Source organism: Manis javanica, chromosome 2, assembly GCF_040802235.1.
Source record: "Manis javanica isolate MJ-LG chromosome 2, MJ_LKY, whole genome shotgun sequence".
NCBI lineage: Eukaryota > Metazoa > Chordata > Mammalia > Pholidota > Manidae > Manis > Manis javanica.
In genome coordinates this window covers 5,450,736-5,469,828 of record NC_133157.1, presented here as the reverse complement: position 1 = coordinate 5,469,828, position 19,093 = coordinate 5,450,736, and the positions used below count along the sequence as shown (strand labels likewise).

The window sequence follows — 19,093 nt, the reverse complement described above, 5'->3', positions numbered from 1 at the left end:
CTAGGCATTTATCGCCAAGAAAAGAGATTTTTTGTTTAGGTTCACACAAAAACCTGTCCACAGATACTCATAATAGCATTACTCATAATAGCCCCAGAACGCTAACAGCCCAGATGTATGTCAACAGGTAACTGGTTAACAAGCTGGCCCATCCATCCTATGGACTACCGCTCAGCAATAAAAAGGGATAAACTATTGATACAAGCCAAACTATTGATTCATCTCAGGATGAATCTCCAGGGAATTGTGCTGAGTGAAGAAAGCCAGTCCCAAAGGTTATACACAATATGATCCTCTTTACGTTACATCTTTGGGATGGAGAGGAGACTAGTTGATTTCCAGGGTGTAGAGTTGGAGTGGGGTGGGGAAGGGAGGGCTGTGTGAACACATGACTGCTGGAAGGGGCCCTGGAGCCTCAACTCCTTATCGCATAGACAAGGAGACTGGTGTCTGGAAGAGGTGTTGGTCGGGTGCAGAAGGAAGACCGGGGTCTCTGCCCCCTGCGCCATAAGTATGTTTGAAAATGCACTGCAAGGTCTGGTAGGTTCGGGTTTGAATCCCAGCCCTGCCCTTTGTTGGGTGACTTTGGGTGTGTGGATAAAGTGAAGGTTCCTGTGGCCAGGATTCTCACCTGGCCCTGGTCAGCTAGCTCACTACACACGTGTGGGCAATACGTTGCTATTGACTCTATATAAAGAGCTCTGCCCAGTCATCTGGGTGACACACGGCTGCAGGAGAGCAGAGACTGGAGTGGTGGCAGCGCCAAGGACGGAGACTGAGACTGCTGCGGGGGTGGGGAGGCCCAGAGGCAGAGACCAGCTTGCTGCATGCAGGCTTGCTCTGCACGGACAGGATTCTAGTGATTGGCCTGCCACCATGGGAATAAAGTTGGGTATAAACCCTTTCTCCCTGAAAACGTTCCGTTATCATTCCTCGGTAAACTTGAATCCATAGTAAACTTGCCCAGGGCTGAAACCCATTGACAAGACAGGGTGCCTGACCCCTCTGAGCCTTTGTTTCCACCCCTCTTAAGATGGAGATAACTATCTTGTGAGATTATCATTAGGATTATGACAACTTGTTTGCAAACTTAAATGCCACTCACGATGTAAGGCTCCTATTTCTATCAGAATAGTTCACATACTAAAACACGTGTAACTGAAATAAAAGCTTTCTGAAGGATATACCCTTGCCATACGTAATATGCTCAGTTTTCTATTTCATTGTTTAATAAAGCTGGTCATGGTCCCCAGATGCGATGCTGTGACCACGGGATTGGATGAAATAGACACAGTCCTGTGAGTAAATATCGAGACGTGCTTCTCCTCTTCATTTTGCTTCAGTGCCCCGTGGGTAGGCACTTGACCTGGCAGGGTTCCTGATACCTCCTCCCTAGAGATGAGGTCAGGGTGGTGCTCATCACAGAGCTTTCTCCTTTCCCCATGAGACTCCCTGCTTCTGGAGGGCAAAGACGACCTTGCTCACCATTCTGCCCCAGGACTGGCCTGGTGCCAGGCACGGAGGAGGCATGCAGGTGTGGAGTGCATGTGGGCAAGGCCCTCGGTCTGAGGGCTCAGGTGTGCTCTGCTGACCCGTGGGTCTCACAGGGTGCCCGTGTCGGCCCTTGCCCCTCGGGCCCTCGCAGGATGGAGTGGGCTCCTGTAGGGAAGCACCCAGACCAAGCGCCTCGTCTGGGCGGCTGCTGCAGTGTCCCTTCCACTCACACATCGAAGCCTGCAAGTGAGAGGGGTGGGATTGAGATGAACTTAAATTTACTGTGACTTAAAAAAAAAATCATTTGCAAAATTAGCAACTGTTTACTCGCCTAGGGACTTTCAGCTGAGCTGCTTGTCGGGTTTTGTGGCCCTGGGGTGAGAGTCGCTGCCTTAGAACACAGGAAGCCTTTGTCCTGTCCCTGGGAGAACAGCTTTCTAAAACTGTTGCAAACTGCAGAAATCTGCAGCTAACAAGAACTACTGGCCTTAACCTGTGCTTGGAAAGGCGCTGGTCAGTCAGAGGAGACCAGAATCCAAGCACGGGTGCAGGAGGATTGTTTTCAAAATCTGAAGAGGAAAGTTTGGGTTATTTATTTGTTTGGCCAGTCATTTTAAAAACTGCTGACATTATTGTTTCCTGACCGACTCACTGTCTCTGGCCTGCTGCTCCATGCGTGAGGCCACTGTGTGTCTTCTGCGCTCCTAGAAGGAGTAAGGGGGCTTTAGTTCCTTGGGTTTCTGGGGGGTTGGGAGGAGGGTTAGCTATTAAAATTGATGCACATTATGAAGTTGGGTATGTTCCCCGGTTATATTTTGTTAGCATTTCTTTGGGGAAGGAAAAATGAAGACTTTCTTCTTGCTAGTAGGGAAAAAAGCATGTCCAGCCACCTTATTTTTTTTCAAAGACCGTTCTTGAAATTGGCAGAGTATTACTCTTCAGAGTTTCTCATATTGTAGCATGAATATTTTGTATAGCAAGCTCATTTTCCCCATAGCCTGAGTGGCTTCCTATTATGTAGGATGCGAAATGGATGGGAGCTGCTCCTGTGTGCGTGCGCCGAGCGCGTGTGCTAGAACTGAGCTGAGCTGAGCTTCGGAGGCAAGACGAAGCACTGTCGGCCAGCCTGCACCATTAACGGCAAATAGGACTGATTTTATTCAACGGTTTTCCTTTTTTACAGTAAAATGACTGTAGTTACCGTTAAATTGAACTTGATAGGTGTTCCCATCTGTCTCTCATTTGACCCTGTTCATCGTGAAGACTGTGGAGAGGCCCCGTTTGTGGAGCTGGACATCGTAAGCTTGTTGTGTGTGTGCCCATGCCCCTTACCTAACTGCGGGTTTTCATTTTCAGGCACCAAGTGGGAATGTTTCTGAAGGGAATGAAACTTTAAATCCTGCGTTTCATGTCGGGCTACAGCATTTGCTCAGAGGAGGGAGACAATTTGTGCTTCTTAAGAGTCCACCAACTCAGAGTTGAATCTGTATTTGAATTTAATTTCATTCTTCAGTGGTGTGGCTCCCAGCCGTCCATCTTTGGAATGATGGTGCATGCTCTTTTATTTCCAGTCTTTGTAAGCACCTCCACTTTTCAGCAGAGCAGCTGACCATTAGAAATGATAACCATATGTGGCATCTGTGACATGTACTTTGCCAACAAAAAGAAATTTCCTTTTTGGTGATGAGCACAGAATTTCAAATATCTTTTAATGAGGAGCTTCCTGAATGTTCTCGTGGATCTCATAAAGTTCTTTGTGATAGTGTTGCCCTTTACTCTTGTTTTCTGGCTGAAATATCTGAAGATCACCAGCCTTTGACATCTCTTCCAGACAGCGCAGCAGGCCAGGAGCCAAGGTCTGGCCACGGTGCCCAGTCTGGGTAGCTGGTGCCTCTCTGCTGTATGCTCGTCATTTCAAGGCACTTAAGTTCCTCTGTCTTGAGTATATTTTTTCCCCTTAAGAGAGAACTTTAGACAGTAAGCAGGGAAGCTGAGTGTCCCTTAGGTGGGAGCGGCTAACCAAATGCGAGGGCACTCTGGACATTCTTTGTCCACACGTTTTTTTCACGCCTGCTGCGTTGCGTGGTGGTCATACTTCTCTCAGCATCCAGGGGCTGAGTGTGTGACAAGGATTCCTCTCCTCATCTGCTGATAGTCCCGTTTGCACGTGGAGTGGGAATCTGAACGCTGCCTGTCCCAAGTAAGAGCATGTGTCATATTCGAACTGGAAGTGCAAAAAGAAGACTTTAAGATTCAATAAAAAACAGTTTTCTTGTTCCTGAGATAAGCAGATTAATAGTAAATAATGTCAATATTTTGGCTGCAGACCATTATCTTGCTATTGATCCAAGAGAAATATGTATTGACTCAGTAGCTTCGTTTACTTTTTGCTAACATTGTCTCTGTGTGCGTTTTCTTCTCCTTTTAAAATACCATAATCTGGTTTATTTTCCTTTGACTCCTGTCCAGTCAGAGAAGGACAGGGTTAAGTGGAAGCAGAAAGAAGAGCAATTGGATCCCTGTATTTCAGATGTCAAACCATTTCACTCTTTGTTCTGAAGTTGATGTAACTGATCCTTCCCCACTTACATCGTACCTGTCCTCCTCACAGCTTTTCCCAGAGACATCCGTTTGGAATGCTCTTGTTAGCACATTGGAAGACTCACTCAGTTTCTTGTAACATGTTATGGTTTTATAATTTTTCATTGTCTGCTGACCCTATTTCCTGGGTTGCATTTTCCAAAAGAGAAACACCCAGAATCATTTTTGTTGATGGTGAAGGAGACACTCATCAATAGCTGAAAAAGGAGAAAGTGGAGCACAAGCATAGCTAAAGTGGTTTTGTGGGAATGTGATTACAGAGTTGGTTTTCTTAATAAGAGGCTGTTTGGCACTGCTGTCTCTGTGAATTGGGCTTGAGAGGCAGTTGCTGCATCTTAGTCCACTACAGATGGACTGCTCTGGTGGGTCAGTGAGGCCCAAGGAGGGATGAGGCCACCTCTCTTTGAGGTGCTTATGCTCTTGGGAAGGTAGGAAGAAGGGGGGATGCCCCATGGGCAGCAGGAACAAACATGCGTGTTCTTAGTGACTACCGCTGCCCAGCTGTCCTTAACAATGCTTCTGAGCTAGGAGGTTAAACCTTCTCATTTGTTTTAAAAAGAGAAAGAGGGAACCCTCACCATCTTTGCATTTAGTTAGGATCCAGAGCAGGAGTGAGGTAGCAGGTGAGGGGGATTTGGGCAAGCGGGATTTTCTCCCAGGCCTCCCAGCGTGCAGACACACGGATCAATTTCTTACCCTGTGTTCAGCTGGCCGCTGGGTTAGAAACTGCCGATGAAGACGTCCCCTCCTGTTCGTATCATGTAACGCATTCATTGCAGCCACTGAGCCTAAATCACTGTTTGCTTTCTTCCTGCCTTTCTCTTTTCCCCTCAAATGGTAAGAACTCGTGTGGGGATGGAGTTAGTTTATCCGTGCTAATGCTTTGATTTTTCTTTTCTCTTTCTCTTTGCCGCAGTAGGTAACCAGTTAGGGGCCTTGGTACATCAAAGGTAAGCAGTGGGTTATGTTTTATTATTTATTGATCATTTCTAATTGTTTATTGATCCACCATCTGTACTAGAGTGTTAGAAAGTCAGAGGTTGAGAGTGTGAAAAACCATGGGCTAGATATCTTTAAGACTCAAGTCTTTTGTAGCCCTTTCCAAGGCAGTGTAAGCTCAGGGGATACGCTAACAGGAGGTATTGAAAATCAGCCATTGTGCGTAAACTTAAAAGACTTCTAGAATGTTGGAGCTGCTCTTTCTGCCCCCATGAATTTAATGTAAAAAGAGAGAATATGAGAACGTCCCTCCCAGTTTGATGACTTTCCCAGTGTTTTATGAATCCTTCACCCCTTCACTTGAGAAGCTGTCTGGAAGAATTGTGAGTTGTTGGACTTTTCACAAGATGAAGGTTTTGGTTTTCGAGGAGTCATGGGCTGGGGAGGCCAGAGGCTGGCTTCGTCTTCCTGCTGTGATGATTGGGACTTGCCCAAGAAGTTTGGGTGGGTGCCCAGTTGATTTCCTCCCTCCATTTCTCCACACAGTCTCCCCTTAAACATTGAGGACTTAGATACAAAGACCTCCGGGCTTTAGAAAGACGAGTCTGTAAGGTAGGGTGTTTGTGGTCACGATGTTATCCGTTCAAAGAGGATAAAATATTCAGGAAACTCTCCCAAAGCTTCTCTTCCCTACTGGGTGAAGTTTTGTGCTGTGGGTGTTACTGTAACATATCCCTAACCTTCACCAGCAGTGATACAGTTACCTCCTCATGTATTCTACCCAGATGTTCCAGAGTTTCTAGGAGTCACCAGGCATCAGTTATGCAAAAGATGTATCCTGGGTTTTGGTGGTGATGTGTCTTTGTTTCCTTTGTTTTTCAATGAATTAAAATAATTTAAATGAGGTTGTTGTCAGTATTGAATTAACTTTCCTATAAAGCCGAAATTAGGATTTTACTTTCCAAAATGTTTATACTTTGTACACTAGACCAGTTTATCCTTGCATTTAGAATGAAGATTTGTCTTCCTGGAAGCTCAGAATGTTTTGTCTTAATCCGTTTTTTCCTCAAAAGAGAAGCTGTGGAAATTGTTTGAAGGGCTCGGTAACTGCCTGAGTTCTGTGATGTTTTGTGCTATGATAGTGTTGAACCCCTCCTAGTAAATTCCCCAGTAATATGTTCTGAGAACAGCCAGTTTGTGCTGCATATGCCAGAAGGAGCGCTGTTACCCTTGCCACTGGGAGCGCCCACCTCCCACCAGGGCCCTGAGGCCACTGCAGGCTGGGAGCTCAGCATCCAGGTCTTCAGTGTCACTGGTTAGGAAGCCTGAATTGTCTGGTTTGGGGGCTAACATGAATACCCCACGAGGAAGGGAAAATCCCGGCATGCACGTAAACCTGAGGAGGCGGGCTCCGTGAGAAGGAGACCCTGCTCCTGTCGGAAGGTGACCGCAGCAAGTGCTGTCTCAGCCGTCACATCTCTTCTGAGTGTGGCTCTTTGCCGAGAAACGCGACTTCACTCTGCCCTTTCTGGGGTCGGTAGAAAGCCAGCTGCACGAAAGGTTTTAAAATGCTTACTGTTTTCTTTTCCTTGAACTATTTGCATTTAGCTTCCTCCTAAGGTAAATGTTTAGATTTAATTGCTTTCTGGGGTGTTGGGCAGATTGGGTATTGTCCACAATGCACTCTATGGCAAATTTGAAGGTTTGTTTGCAAGAGCCAGTGCAGTAGTTGTTTCTTAAAAAGAAAGAAAAGCACATAATGGATGGGATAACATTTAACAGAACTACCTTGCAGAGTAAGTGAGGTAATTATTCTTTCCTGGTCAACACTGATTAGACCTCCGTTGGATATACTGGTTCCATTTGGGGCATCTCACCCTAACAGACAAAGATAATTAGAGGGAGACCAGAAAGCAATAAAAAGATTGGGAAACAAGGAGTATGGAAGGAGAGTTGAGTATCTATTCATCTGGAGAGGAGCCCAGAATAGAAGCCTAAACACCACCAGCCTCAGTAAGTGTTAGCAAGACTGAAAGTTAGCCGTGTGAAGAAAAGGCAGTTGGTGGTAGACTTGGTGGTTGAATGAAAAACCAGAGGCTTCTTCCTCTGGCACCAGGAGAGGGAGGCTCGGCTCTTCTCAAGGAGCCATTGGCCAAAGGGTTCATTAGGTGATGCTCTTTGTAGGTCGTTTTGAACTTGGCCAAACTGACATGGTTTAGTTTAAGCCTTTATCTTCCAGTGTTGCTAGTATGGGAGGTTTGGGGAACTGAAAGGGGCTGCTGAATTCTTCCTTCTATAAAATTTTCCAAATGTTCTTTGTTTTTAGGGCAGTAATAACAGAAGAATTTAAAGTGCCTGATAAAATGGTTGGATTTAGTAAGTATTCATATTATTCATTTTGTCCCTAATTCCTGTCTTTTCCATTTTAATTTTTCTGAGTGTGAGTGTCACCTGTAGTAGCAAGCCTTGCACACTGTTCCCTGGAGCCCTGGGGTGCCGCAGAGCTCCCTCCAGACTGAGGGAGAGAACAGGACGTGGGCCCCAGGTCCCTTCCCCTCCCCCAGCTCTCCTCACTTCAGCTAGAGTATCCTCTGTCTGCTGTGTTTCACGGACAGTTTCTGTGGCCTTACAGGAAGCCTACCTGATTCTCCATGCTGTGAGCCCAGAGTAAATGTTTGTTGAATTAATTAAGTCATTCATGCATGGTTAGATATGGAATGGGGAGCATATTCTGACCCTGTTCAATTCGTTTCAGTTATTGGCAGGGGAGGTGAGCAGATTTCACGGATTCAGGCAGAATCTGGTTGCAAAATTCAGATTGCTTCAGGTAAGGGCTTTTTTTTTCATGGATCTCAGTTTGGTAGAAATCGGTGTTTTGCAAAGTTTTCCAGATTCCGGTACCTTTGCTCATTACGTAGAGGTTTAGGGGCTTGGGTAAGTATACATGATTGCTGTTTTTCCTGCATTTCTGAGCTGGATTCCCAGAATAGAACAAGTAAAACCAGAGCAGAAGCAGGACAACCCATCTGGCCTCTCAGGGAGACCCTCTGCTGTGCTGTGGCCCAGTGGGGTCCCTGCCAACACCTGCTGCCCTAGGACCTCTGTTTTCTGCACCAGAATGTTATGCCAGACGTAGTGGGGCCTGGCAGAGTCCTGTGGCTTTGGGGTTGCTCCTGAGGACTGCTTGCCAGCTCCCTGGATTAGACTGCCACTGCCCTCTGTGGCAAAAGGCCCACTAGGGATTAGCACATGTTAAACACAGTTTAGGACCTCTCCCAGCTGGTTCCGTTTTGACTGTGTGATGTGGAGAGAGACACTGAGGAAGAAGAGTTTGTTTTATTTATCGTTTTATCATCTAATTTGAGTTTGACCTCTTTTCATAGTGGAGAAAGGGGGTTTGGAAGATATTCAGCTATAGAAATGTTTGTCATTTTAAAGGATACTTGCTATATGCAGTGTCTTGAAGGCCAAAACTGCTGTTAGCTATTTATTTTTTTAAGTAAGAATATTAAGAGACAGCTTTTTTAGGAACAAAGTAAAGTGTCATGTATTGTTGGCACGTAAGATTTTCCTCTCTTGTCTGTGGCCTGGAATCAGTTCTACATAGATGTCACTGATCGCTTGGGATATTTGTACAATAACTGGTAATAACCCTGGTGTGAAATACTATTAAATTCCTCACTAATGTGCCTCAGAGCCCTTTGCAAGCCAGGGACCCTTAAACTACTCTGCAAATGGAGAAACTGAGGAACAGTGGGCTCAGTGACTGAAGCACTTATTTTAGCACACATGTGGCTCAGAAACAGAGCTGAGACTGGTCATCAGGGCCAGCTTAGGAACCTCTGCTGCGCGCTCCCAGCTTCCCCCACAGGACTTGTTTCTACTTTGAGGGTGGAGTTACCAGCTCAGTGTTGTCTCCACAAGTGGAAGCAAACTGTCTTTTTTCTGGGAGCTGGAGCTTCTGTGGGGCCCGTGTAGCAACCAGTCCAGAGAGACGGTGTGCACGTGCACCCAGAGGCAGAGGTGCACCATTGCCTGATGCCCACCAACACACCTCACCTTCTTGATTCTTCTTATAGAGAGTTCTGGGATTCCAGAGAGGCCCTGTGTACTTACCGGAACCCCAGAAAGTATTGAGTAAGTTTATTTTATTTACTTTTTCCTTTCACTCTTTTCCTCCCTCCCCAAATGGGGAGAAACGGAAGGGCAGAACTGTTACTGAACACTGTCAACCCGTGCTGCAGTCTGGCCACAAAGGCAGATGCTTCTGTAGAGAAGGATCTGGGAGGTTGCCTCGCCCAGGGAGTTTTCTGTTACTTTAAACAAATAAGGTATCACCTTTTTTTTTTAACCCTACAGAATTTCTCACAGCTGTCATAACATGTACTTCGTGAACCAAGTTCTCAAAGAGTGTACGTTCACCCTGCCTGAATGCTCTAATCAGCTTGCTTCCTTGTTAATACCTCCTGTATCTGATCGGGTCTCGATTAGTAAGCCTGTCACTTTGTGAACCACTGGGGATCCTGGTACCAGGCATTTTGCCTGGGGCTGATCCCAGGGCCCTTCAGATATTTGAGAACCGAGTGAATTGAATCTTCCTGGCTGTTGCTCTACTCAGAGGGCCATACAGACAGACCAGAGGGTGTCTTGACTCTCAGGGCCTGTGCAGGCTTAGGACTAGCACAGCTTTCCTGTTGTGGTATATGCGTGCTCAGAGCCTTGTACCAGACGCAGCTTCATAAACCCAGGAACCTCCTGGGGGAAGGGGATGTGCTAACTTAGAGTCTGCTAGCTTTCCTCCTCCAATCTACGGAGCAGCATTGCATTTGGGGGCAGGGGTGCTAAGATTATGTCTGGCTCAGTAGATAGAGCTGTTTTATTGTTTCCATTTCTCAGGGAGTCTAGATGAGTTTAAATTCTCTTATTCTACCATAACACTGTAAGCAGTGAACCAGAATAATATCGCTGGCAGGTGTGCATTATAGGGCAAGCGAGATGGTTTTGCTGGAGTCGAGGCATTTTTCTTCCAACACAGGTTAATCTAGTACACAAGCAAAATATTAAAAAGCTGCTGTAACTGAGAAGATCCGCAAGGCTGGTTCTCTACACAAAGGCTCAAGACTGCAAAAACATCTGTGTCCTGCCTTTCTCTCCATTCTTCTCTTCTAACCATTCCTGCTTTCTCTTCTCCCCGAGCAGTCTGGGCAATGGGATTATAACTTCAGGAAGAAATAATTTTATTTTCTTCAGTGAGCAGTACAGCCAGCCTATTCAGTAGCTGAGTTCTTCCCTATTAGAGGACCCAGCAAATAGATTGTGCGTGGCGATTTAAAGAGTAAATACTGCAAGTAATGGCCAGGCGGATTCTGGTGCAGAAAAGGAAACTGGCCTACCAGGTGATCTAGGTAGGCTGGGTTGTATACTTTCAACATTGTAGTTTCCCTCCCCTGCCTCCCAGTAAGTCAGCACAAAATAGCGTTACATGTGGAATGTGGGGGCCTGAAAATCTGACGTGAAAAGCACGAAACAGGTGCCTGTAACTGTGCAGTCGCACCAGGGCGCTGCCTCCTGCTGTTCCCGCCCCTTGAAACTGAACGTGTGGTTTGTAGCCTCAGCTAAAAAGTCATAGAGCGGTCCGGTCGGTTATGGAGAAGGAATTTGGAGCTTGGGAATTCAGACAATGACTACTAATCCTGGCTTGCTTTCTTCCCATCTTTCTCATTGCTCTCTCCTGTCCTTACTTAACACGTCTGTTGAGTGTGTACTCTGTGAGAAGGGCTTATGCTGGACTGGGGACCAGAGAGGTGCAAAGGGTGAGAGAGGTGGTCTCTGCCGCCTGAGTGGCTGACCTTCTCATAGGAGACGGGACACGTGTGTGGAGTGAGCACAGGACACACGCTCGAGCGGAGGGTGGACTTGAGAGGCAGCTGTGCTGGAGCCTGGTGTCGTGGTGTGTGTTGCTTTTAAGTTCCAGCCCAGTGGTGTGGCGGCTGGCAGAGACCTCCCGGGTGTGGGGGCAGGAGCTGGAGCTGGATGGAGGGCTGCCCGGATTCCTTCACGTTTCCCCTGGTGCTGTTTCCCTCTCGTGAGTACCTGGCACATTGATTTAACGCTGGTTCTCGTACGGTTCTTTCCCCCGCTGAAGACAAGCCAAACGGCTCCTGGGGCAGATTGTGGACCGCTGTCGGAACGGGCCTGGTTTCCATAACGACACAGACGGCAACAGCACTGTCCAGGAGATTCTCATCCCCGCGTCCAAAGTGGGTCTGGTCATCGGCAAAGGCGGGGAGACGATAAAGCAGCTGCAGGTAGGTGAGCCTTAGCAGAGCAGCCCTTGCCCGGCCTTCCCGGTTCGGGAGTGCGCGCCCTCCCTGACTACCTCGGCCGGCTGGGGGCTGTGCTGCCACGGGGCGAACTCCCTTCTGAGACCCCACCCAGGGCCTTCCTCGCTCTTCCACGTGACAGGTATTCTCTGGGCATTTAGCATGGCCAGGCCTGATGCCAAGTCTTGGGCCTGTGAACTTGCGAGAGCCATCATTGCAGTGAAGCTGTTAGGATTGTTTTTACCATCAATTGACATCTCAGACAAAACCATGTCCAGAGCCAGGGGCTCTGAGCCAGCACTTGCCATGGCTGGCTGTGCAAGCTGAGGTCGTTCACATGCTTTGTGAGGGCTCGGGGTCCTCGTCTGTGAAAGCAGGGAAGTATTGCCTCACCACTGCAGTAGAGCTTCAGTAATAACCCATTGTGTTGCATTTATGTAAGACCCTTAGCACAGAGCCTGTCACTGGGTGCATGCTCCATGACCATCAGCTGCTTTTAGCTCCAGAAGCCCTTTCCTGAGACATGTGAGGCCAGATGTGGTACAGAATTAACACCCCCTGCAAGCTCTGGGGCCACCCCCAGTAATCAAATGCATATGACCATAGCTTTACATAGGAATAGGTGCACTCAGTGGGAGAAGGGCTAGAAATGGGCTTCATGGGTTCAAGTTAGTTTTGCCGCCTGGTTAGTTATGAAGGCACTTATAACCTCAGCTGTGGGGCCCCGGTAGTTGCAGGTCAGGGTGGGGACTGCCCAGTGTCCCAGCCCGGTCCTCAGCCTGCAGCAGACACTCTGGTGTGGACTCTTGTGTGCAGGGTTTGGGATCTCAGCACCCAAGTTTTGGTGTCTCCCACCCCATCACCCTGGGTCCCCAGGCAGCTCACTCACAGCCCTCTTACCACTTCCCCCTCCTGGCTGTGCGCAAGCTCTGACCAGAGGGCGTTAGAGCACTTCTGCCCAGTGCTTCATAAAAATCACTCATTGATATTTAGATACCCTAGCGCCTGGGAAAGAGGACAGTCTTGGGGAGCACTTTTCCTTAGCGCACTTGGAAGCTCAGCACGGCCTGTGTCAGCACTCAGAGGGCAGCGCCTGGTGGGAGGTGGGACCCAGCTCGCCCCCGTGATTCCTGGGCCATGGCAGTGAGGGCCCTGCCGGTGTGTGCATCCCCACAGGAGCGGACCGGTGTGAAAATGGTCATGATCCAGGATGGCCCGTTGCCTACGGGAGCAGACAAACCTCTTCGAATCACCGGAGACCCGTTTAAAGTACAGGTAGGAAGGAAACTGAGGACCGGGCAGGTCCTGGGTGTGGGGGCATCTATAGTAGTAACTTGCGGCGCCTCTCTGTCACTCAGGAAATCATAAACTGGATGTTCCTTTATTGAAAGTAAGCCGTTTTCCCAAACTGGGTGTGATGGTGAAAAGAATATAGGGTTGTCCTGCCAAACACCAGGGCCCCAACTACCTGTGGCTATTTAAACGAATTCGGATTTAAGTACAGGTTGAGTTTTCTCATTTTCACTGGCCATATTTTGAGTGCTCCAAGAGCCACACGTGGAGGGTGGCAGCCATCATGGACGGTGCACATACAGAGCATTTCCATAAACGAAGGTGGTGTTAGACGGTGCAGCATGGATCAGGCACAGTTTCTGACCTGTTACAGTATTTTGTTATGTTGTTTGTTTGGATATGGTCAGCTCAGATACAGGCTCTGTTTGGCTTTTATTTTTTTTGGCTTGTTTTCTTTCTCTTGGGCCATTTTTGCAGGGCTGGGAGGTTAGCTCGAAACAGCACATGTGTGTCCTCATAGCAAGTGTCCTATGCCCTGAGCCCCTGGCCACAGAGGTCAGCCCTGGTTGCCAACAGCAGTAAGAGGCCCAGTTCTAAATCACCTGGGTGGCTCTACCCTCCAGCTCTTACTATTAGTAGGAATGTGAGTGGGCTGTGGGGTACAAGGTTGTGTCTGTTCCCTTGAAATGGGAATGCTCTTTTCCCTGCCTGCTGCAGCCGGCCATGCCTTTGCTGCATTTAGAGTAGGTCAAGGGTGACGCCTTGGTGAGCCAGTCCTCAGCAGCAGCAGTTCCTCTGTGGGTTCCTCCTTTGGGCTTTGACCTAGTGGGCATTACCAGTCTCCAGATATTTCCCCCAATTCTTAACACTGTTTTCAGTTTAACTCAGATTGATGTCATTGGTAGTTTTTTTGGTCAAGGTACATTTGTAAAATAATGGTTTTAAAACTGGATTGAGGGCCAGTGATTAAATTGTTCTTTCCGTTGGCTCTGGTCAGTTGTGCAGCTCCGCCTCCACCCCTGAGGCCAGGGTCACCCAGGTGCCTTCCTCCCCAGAGTTTCTAACCACTTTACAATGTTAACAGGTGGGCTTTTAAAAATCAGATTGCATCTAATCTTTCCCACATGGCTCATCCCCAGCTTGTGGACTCCACTGCTGTGATCTTGTAGAACTCTCTGGAAGGAACTGGAGATGCAGAGCAGGCCTGCTGGCGAGCTGTGCTGGGCACCAGAACACCTGCCTCCCATCAGCCCTTCCTGCCTGCCTTCTCTGTCGAAATCTTTGATTCTGTCTTTTGTAGAAAAGATACCTGAACAAACAGCTTATTTGATTGGGGTTTCATGAATTTGCAGGCAAATCATTTTAACAAAAGGTTTTTAGTATTTTTTTATTTTAGAACTATGTGCGTGACACATTTTTTATCTGCGAAAAGCTATTTGCTATATTCAGGGTAAATTGTCATGTTTTCCCTCCCTACCTCTCATTATGAAAAATTTAAACATGAAGAAAAGGAACAGTGGATACCTGAGCCCCTCACCCTACCTCCTTTTGCTATGTGTCTGTGGCACCACTGAACAGAGCCTAAGGAAAGAAGCATTTAATCACTGGCCCTCAGTCTTGTTTTAAACCATTACCTTACATATGTACCTTGACAAAAACACATCAGAAACTTTTAATTTTTTTTGCTTTATCGTGTAAGTAGGTGGCAGGTGTTATTGACCCGCCACCCCTGAATCTTACAGCATGTATCTCCTAAGAACTAATTTATGCAAAACCAGGTCTACAAAAATGATAGTGATCCCGTAACAGCATCTTATAGCCAGTCCACATTCAGTTTCCCAAATGTCCTAATAAGATTTCATTGCTGTTCTGGGTATTTGTGTTTGTTTGTTTGTTTTTGTTCGATTTGGTTTTTCCGGAACCAGGACTCGGTCTGGGTTCCCTCTTTACCTTGAGTCACTATGTACAGTTGAACTTTAGTGCAGATTCTCCTGTGGGGCTGGTACTGGTGCAGGCAGGAGGTGCTGACTGGTGGATTCTTTGAGGAGAGGATGCTGAATGGCTGGGGGGTGGCGGTCAGGTCTGGGGGGCTCTTGCCGGCTAGTAATCGGGATGTTTGGTCTCTGAGTGCAGGAAGGTATTTTCGGGCGTCCGGGCTTGCCGTTCGCCTTTGCCTCGCTGGAGCTCCCTCTACGATGGAGGTCTTGGTAGTATTTCCTCTCATGGAACATGGAACCTGCCCCCAGGAGCTCTCAGAAACCACACCCCCTTCACACACACTCAAAAGAAACTATGTGCTGAAACCCCTCAAGGTGATAATAGTCACGTTCTTACCACACAAACCTGCTAATCCAGCTGTGGCTTAAAAGAGGATGATGACCCGTATCTGGGCATTTTGTGCAAATGTAAAGAACATGCATTTAAGGTTTGATCTATACGGTCTGTACTAGCAGCCTACCCCTGCTCTATATTATGTAAAAAGTGAGTCCTCCCACGGTTGAGCACCTTCTGAGTCTTCAAGCCCAACCTGAGGATTCGATCTTGAAATTTAACCTGGCATCATGTCTTTTTTCAGGATTTTGTTTTCCATAATGCCTTTTATCTGTGTTTATACAGCAAGCAAGAGAAATGGTATTAGAGATTATCCGAGAAAAAGATCAAGCTGACTTCCGAGGTGTGCGCGGCGACTTCGGCTCCCGCGTGGGAGGAGGCAGTATAGAGGTATACTTGGATCGCGTGTTAGCAGGCAAATGAGATTAGGTCAAGTTTGTGGGTCACACTTCTAATAGCTCTTTAACCTTAAGCAAGTTACTTATCTTCCGTCTCATCTGCAAAGCCTTACAGTGTGCTCACTTCCTGGGAACCTGGGGAAGGACTGGGGGTCCTGTGGTGATAGGAGCCGGCTGCGTGTGTAGCAGGGAATGGGGCCATTCACCCTGGTTTGGGGGTTTTACGTGAAAGCTTATCCCACTGCCCAGGTGAAGACCAAAGTCCAGGTATTCTTGGTGATCTATTGTGATTGTATCAAACTTGGAAGCCTGACTTATTGGTGAGGTGGAATGGGATCAGAACTTATCCTTTAGAGTGAAATTTTCATATATGCTGCATGGAGGGACCTTGAAAACATTAGGCTTTGTAAAAGAAACCAGGTACAGAAAGACAAATACTGTAAGGTTCCACGTATGTGAAGGTCCCTCGAGGGGCCTATTCAAAGAGACAGAAAGTACAGGAGAGGTTCCCAGGGCTGGGGATGGGGAGTCACTGTTTAGTGGATGTGGAGCTTGTATGGGGGGTGATAGAAAGGTTTTGGGGTGTAGGTATCTGTGATGGTTATATAGCATTGTGAATGTATTGAAGCCACCAAATTGTATACTTTATAATGACTTAAATGGTTAAATACTACCTTCTGTTTGTTTTATCACAATGAAAAAAAGTGGGAGGAAAAAAATTTTAAAGGACCTCTAGTATAATCAGTGTGTATGGTATATTTATGCCTATTTCATAGAATTTGGAAGATAAATTTGCCATTTTCCTCTTTAATCTGTAAGGTTTATTCTTGTGTTGTTTAATTTTTATAACAATTTCCATCAAATCTCAGACTTATTGGGTACATTTAATGGGCAGGAATGCAACCATCAACCATAAGAGGAAAATAAAATACATTTTATTATGTCATTTCCAGAAAGGCACTGCAAATAAAAATCAAGTTGTTTAAAAGAAAAAAAAATCTCCTTGACGAAAAGACAGATTTGCAAAAAGCTCAAATGAGGTTTTCTTTCTCTGTTCCCAGGTGTCTGTGCCTAGGTTTGCTGTTGGGATTGTAATAGGAAGAAATGGGGAAATGATCAAAAAGATCCAGAATGACGCTGGAGTCAGGATTCAGTTCAAACCAGGTTGGTTTTAATGACTCTCAAAAACGCTTAGTGTCATGAAGAATTATAAAACACCCAAACGAGAAAGGACTTTGTGATGAGCTCATTTATGCATCCTCTCCCCTACCCCTCTGCAGTTCCTGGTGCAACATTTTATCACCAAATTACCAGTCTAGGTTTCTCCTCTGGCTGTTCATGTCTTTGCTTGGAACTGGCCTGGTCACCCTGTTTGTGCCAGAACGCCCTAGCCCAGGTAGCCCAGGAGTTTCTAGGTGTACTGAGTTCAGTTGAATTCAGTGAGTACTGACATGGACCGGGCAAAAAGGTGCAGCCATACTCACTTCCCTGTCCGAAAGATTTCTCGAATATTATGGTGATGGTCTAATTACCCCTTTGGCGCTGGTAGGAATGCTGACTGCACATAAGCTTGACTTTTGCTTCCTTGTAAATTTTGTTTTTCCTAATGGCATCTCTTACTTGGTTCCGCAGACGACGGTATTAGTCCAGAGAGAGCTGCACAGGTCATGGGACCCCCAGATCGATGTCAGCATGCGGCACATGTCATCAATGAGCTTATTCTTACGGCACAGGTGGGTCCAGCTCCCCAGAGTTCAGATGTCTCACACACAGAAGCAGCAAGTGCCACACACACGGCGCTTGGGGCAGCAGTCACCCCTCAAGTCACATTATCAGACACCAGTGCTCTTGTCAGTTGTCGGCCTTTCTGCATCTGCCTCCTTCCCGCCTTCATATTTTTGCTGCTACTATATTGCTCTCCTTCCTTTATTATTCCAGAAACTAGATTTCATTTCCACACCAAGTTCCTGATTGTATAAACTGTTTGCAGAAATACAGTGCAGATTGCCAAGGTTCAGACAATTGAGTGTTGTACCTAATATAGAACTGTATTAAGTGCAAAACAGCAGCAGACTCACAGAACCCAAGAATGGACTAACAGTTACCAAAGGGAAAGGGACTGGAGATGGTGGGTGGGAAGGAAGGGAGAAGGGGGAAAAAGGGGCATTACGATTAGCAGACATAATGTACAGGGGGCACGGGGAGGGCTGTACAATACAGCGAAGACAAGTAGTGATTCTACAGCATCTTACTATGCTGATGGACAGTGACTGTAACGGGGTAAGTGGTGGGGACTTGATGATGGGGGAGTCTAGTAACCATAATGTTGCTCATGTAATTGTAGATTAATGATACCAAAGTAAATAAATAAATAAATAAATAAATAAAAACTGTATTAAGTGAAATCTAACCTTAGTGTTAGAAAACCTTTCAGGATCTTCCAGAGCCTTAAAGCCACATTCATGCACTGGCTCCTGAGCACGTCCTCAGAATATGAGTTAGCTTGTGTGCAAGTTAACACCTCTACCTAACCCCACTGTAAATTGCTCTGTGGAACTGCCATGACCCATGGCACATTGGCGTGTCCCCCAGGTTTGTGGGACTGAGAAACAGTTTGAGACAACTGAAGCTAAGAAAGAATCCAGGAATTGTCATCCCAGCCTTGCCATTATTCCTGTGACTTGGGACAGGCCTCAGTACCTCTAAGCCTAGTTTTCTCAGCAGTAGACTGAAGGGTTTACACCAGGTGGTTTTCCCACGTAATCCCCCATCTGAATCAACATGTCTGAGAGGGACTTGAATTTCAGCAATAGGGTCCCAGGCAAGTCTTAGGGTTCGGCAAGTTTAGAAAAAAATCACTGATCCTAATATCCTTTTCAGTGAAAGAGTTTATGCACCCAGAACTGCAAGGCTGTGCAATGAGTGGCAGACTCTTGTCTTTGAGAATCTGGAGCATGCACAGAAAGCTGGCTGTGCGTGTGTGTGCACGCTTATGTGTTTCAGCATAAATCCCTAAAATTACCTTGTTTACTTCTCATTTGTCTCTCATAAAAGCGGAGTGCAGGAGAAAAGCACTCCAGTCCCCTCAGCTTTCTGCTGGTTGGGATTCTGGGTAAACATTTCAATTTACTCTTATGCGACATGAGCAGGTTTTGCCAGACATTCCTCCACTGTGCTGAGTGTGTGCTCAGCTCCCTTCCATGAAGGAGTTCTCAGCCGGACCAGGTTTGCCCTCAACATTTAAAAGATCTTAAATGCTGCAGCTCCAAAGTGGCTCAGAGGACAAAGGCTGGAATGAGATTCGTTGCCCTCAAGGGAAAGGAATCCTCTGTATCAGGTGTTGCACGTGGGCTTGCTGTCTGCTGGGGGGAACAGTGTGAGAGGGAGTCACAGACCGTTCCATCCCCAGCCCACAGGCTGAGGCACCCGGCCTTTTCCCTCCCTCTCCCGGGAGGGCAGGACCACCAGGTATTCTTTAAGATCCTTTTATCCTTGTTCGTGTTAGTTGGACTTTGAAGTGCTCTGCCTTCTACTGTAGGTTCTGAATTGTCTGCAGAGCAGCCTGTCTGGGAAGGGTCAGAGGCCCACATGGCCACTCAAGTGTCATTTGCAAATGCCCACAACTCTTCAGCATCTACTGTCCGGCTTCAGGCAGGCCAAGCGTGTGTTAGCCACATGAAGGGCAGCCTCCGAGTTGAGAAGAAAACCATTTCC

The 19,093-nt window shown here is 47.0% G+C and overlaps 1 protein-coding gene across 5 annotated transcripts in view; it reads left to right on the top strand.

Annotated features, from left to right (window-relative positions):
- The window catches only part of FUBP3 (far upstream element binding protein 3), a 48,277-nt gene that overhangs the window by 17,161 nt on the left and 12,023 nt on the right, over window positions 1-19,093 (top strand). For 3 of the 5 annotated variants that reach the window (XM_037007914.2, XM_037007912.2, XM_073222802.1), the window contains 9 exons: window positions 5,012-5,045; window positions 7,361-7,410; window positions 7,790-7,861; window positions 9,114-9,171; window positions 11,180-11,342; window positions 12,534-12,632; window positions 15,267-15,371; window positions 16,441-16,543; window positions 17,012-17,112. In XM_037007914.2, coding sequence (XP_036863809.1) covers window positions 5,012-5,045; window positions 7,361-7,410; window positions 7,790-7,861; window positions 9,114-9,171; window positions 11,180-11,342; window positions 12,534-12,632; window positions 15,267-15,371; window positions 16,441-16,543; window positions 17,012-17,112 — 785 coding nt within the window. The remainder of the gene's footprint in view (window positions 1-5,011; window positions 5,046-7,360; window positions 7,411-7,789; window positions 7,862-9,113; window positions 9,172-11,179; window positions 11,343-12,533; window positions 12,633-15,266; window positions 15,372-16,440; window positions 16,544-17,011; window positions 17,113-19,093) is intronic. The other 2 variants (XM_073222794.1, XM_037007913.2) reach the window with 1 other exon arrangement.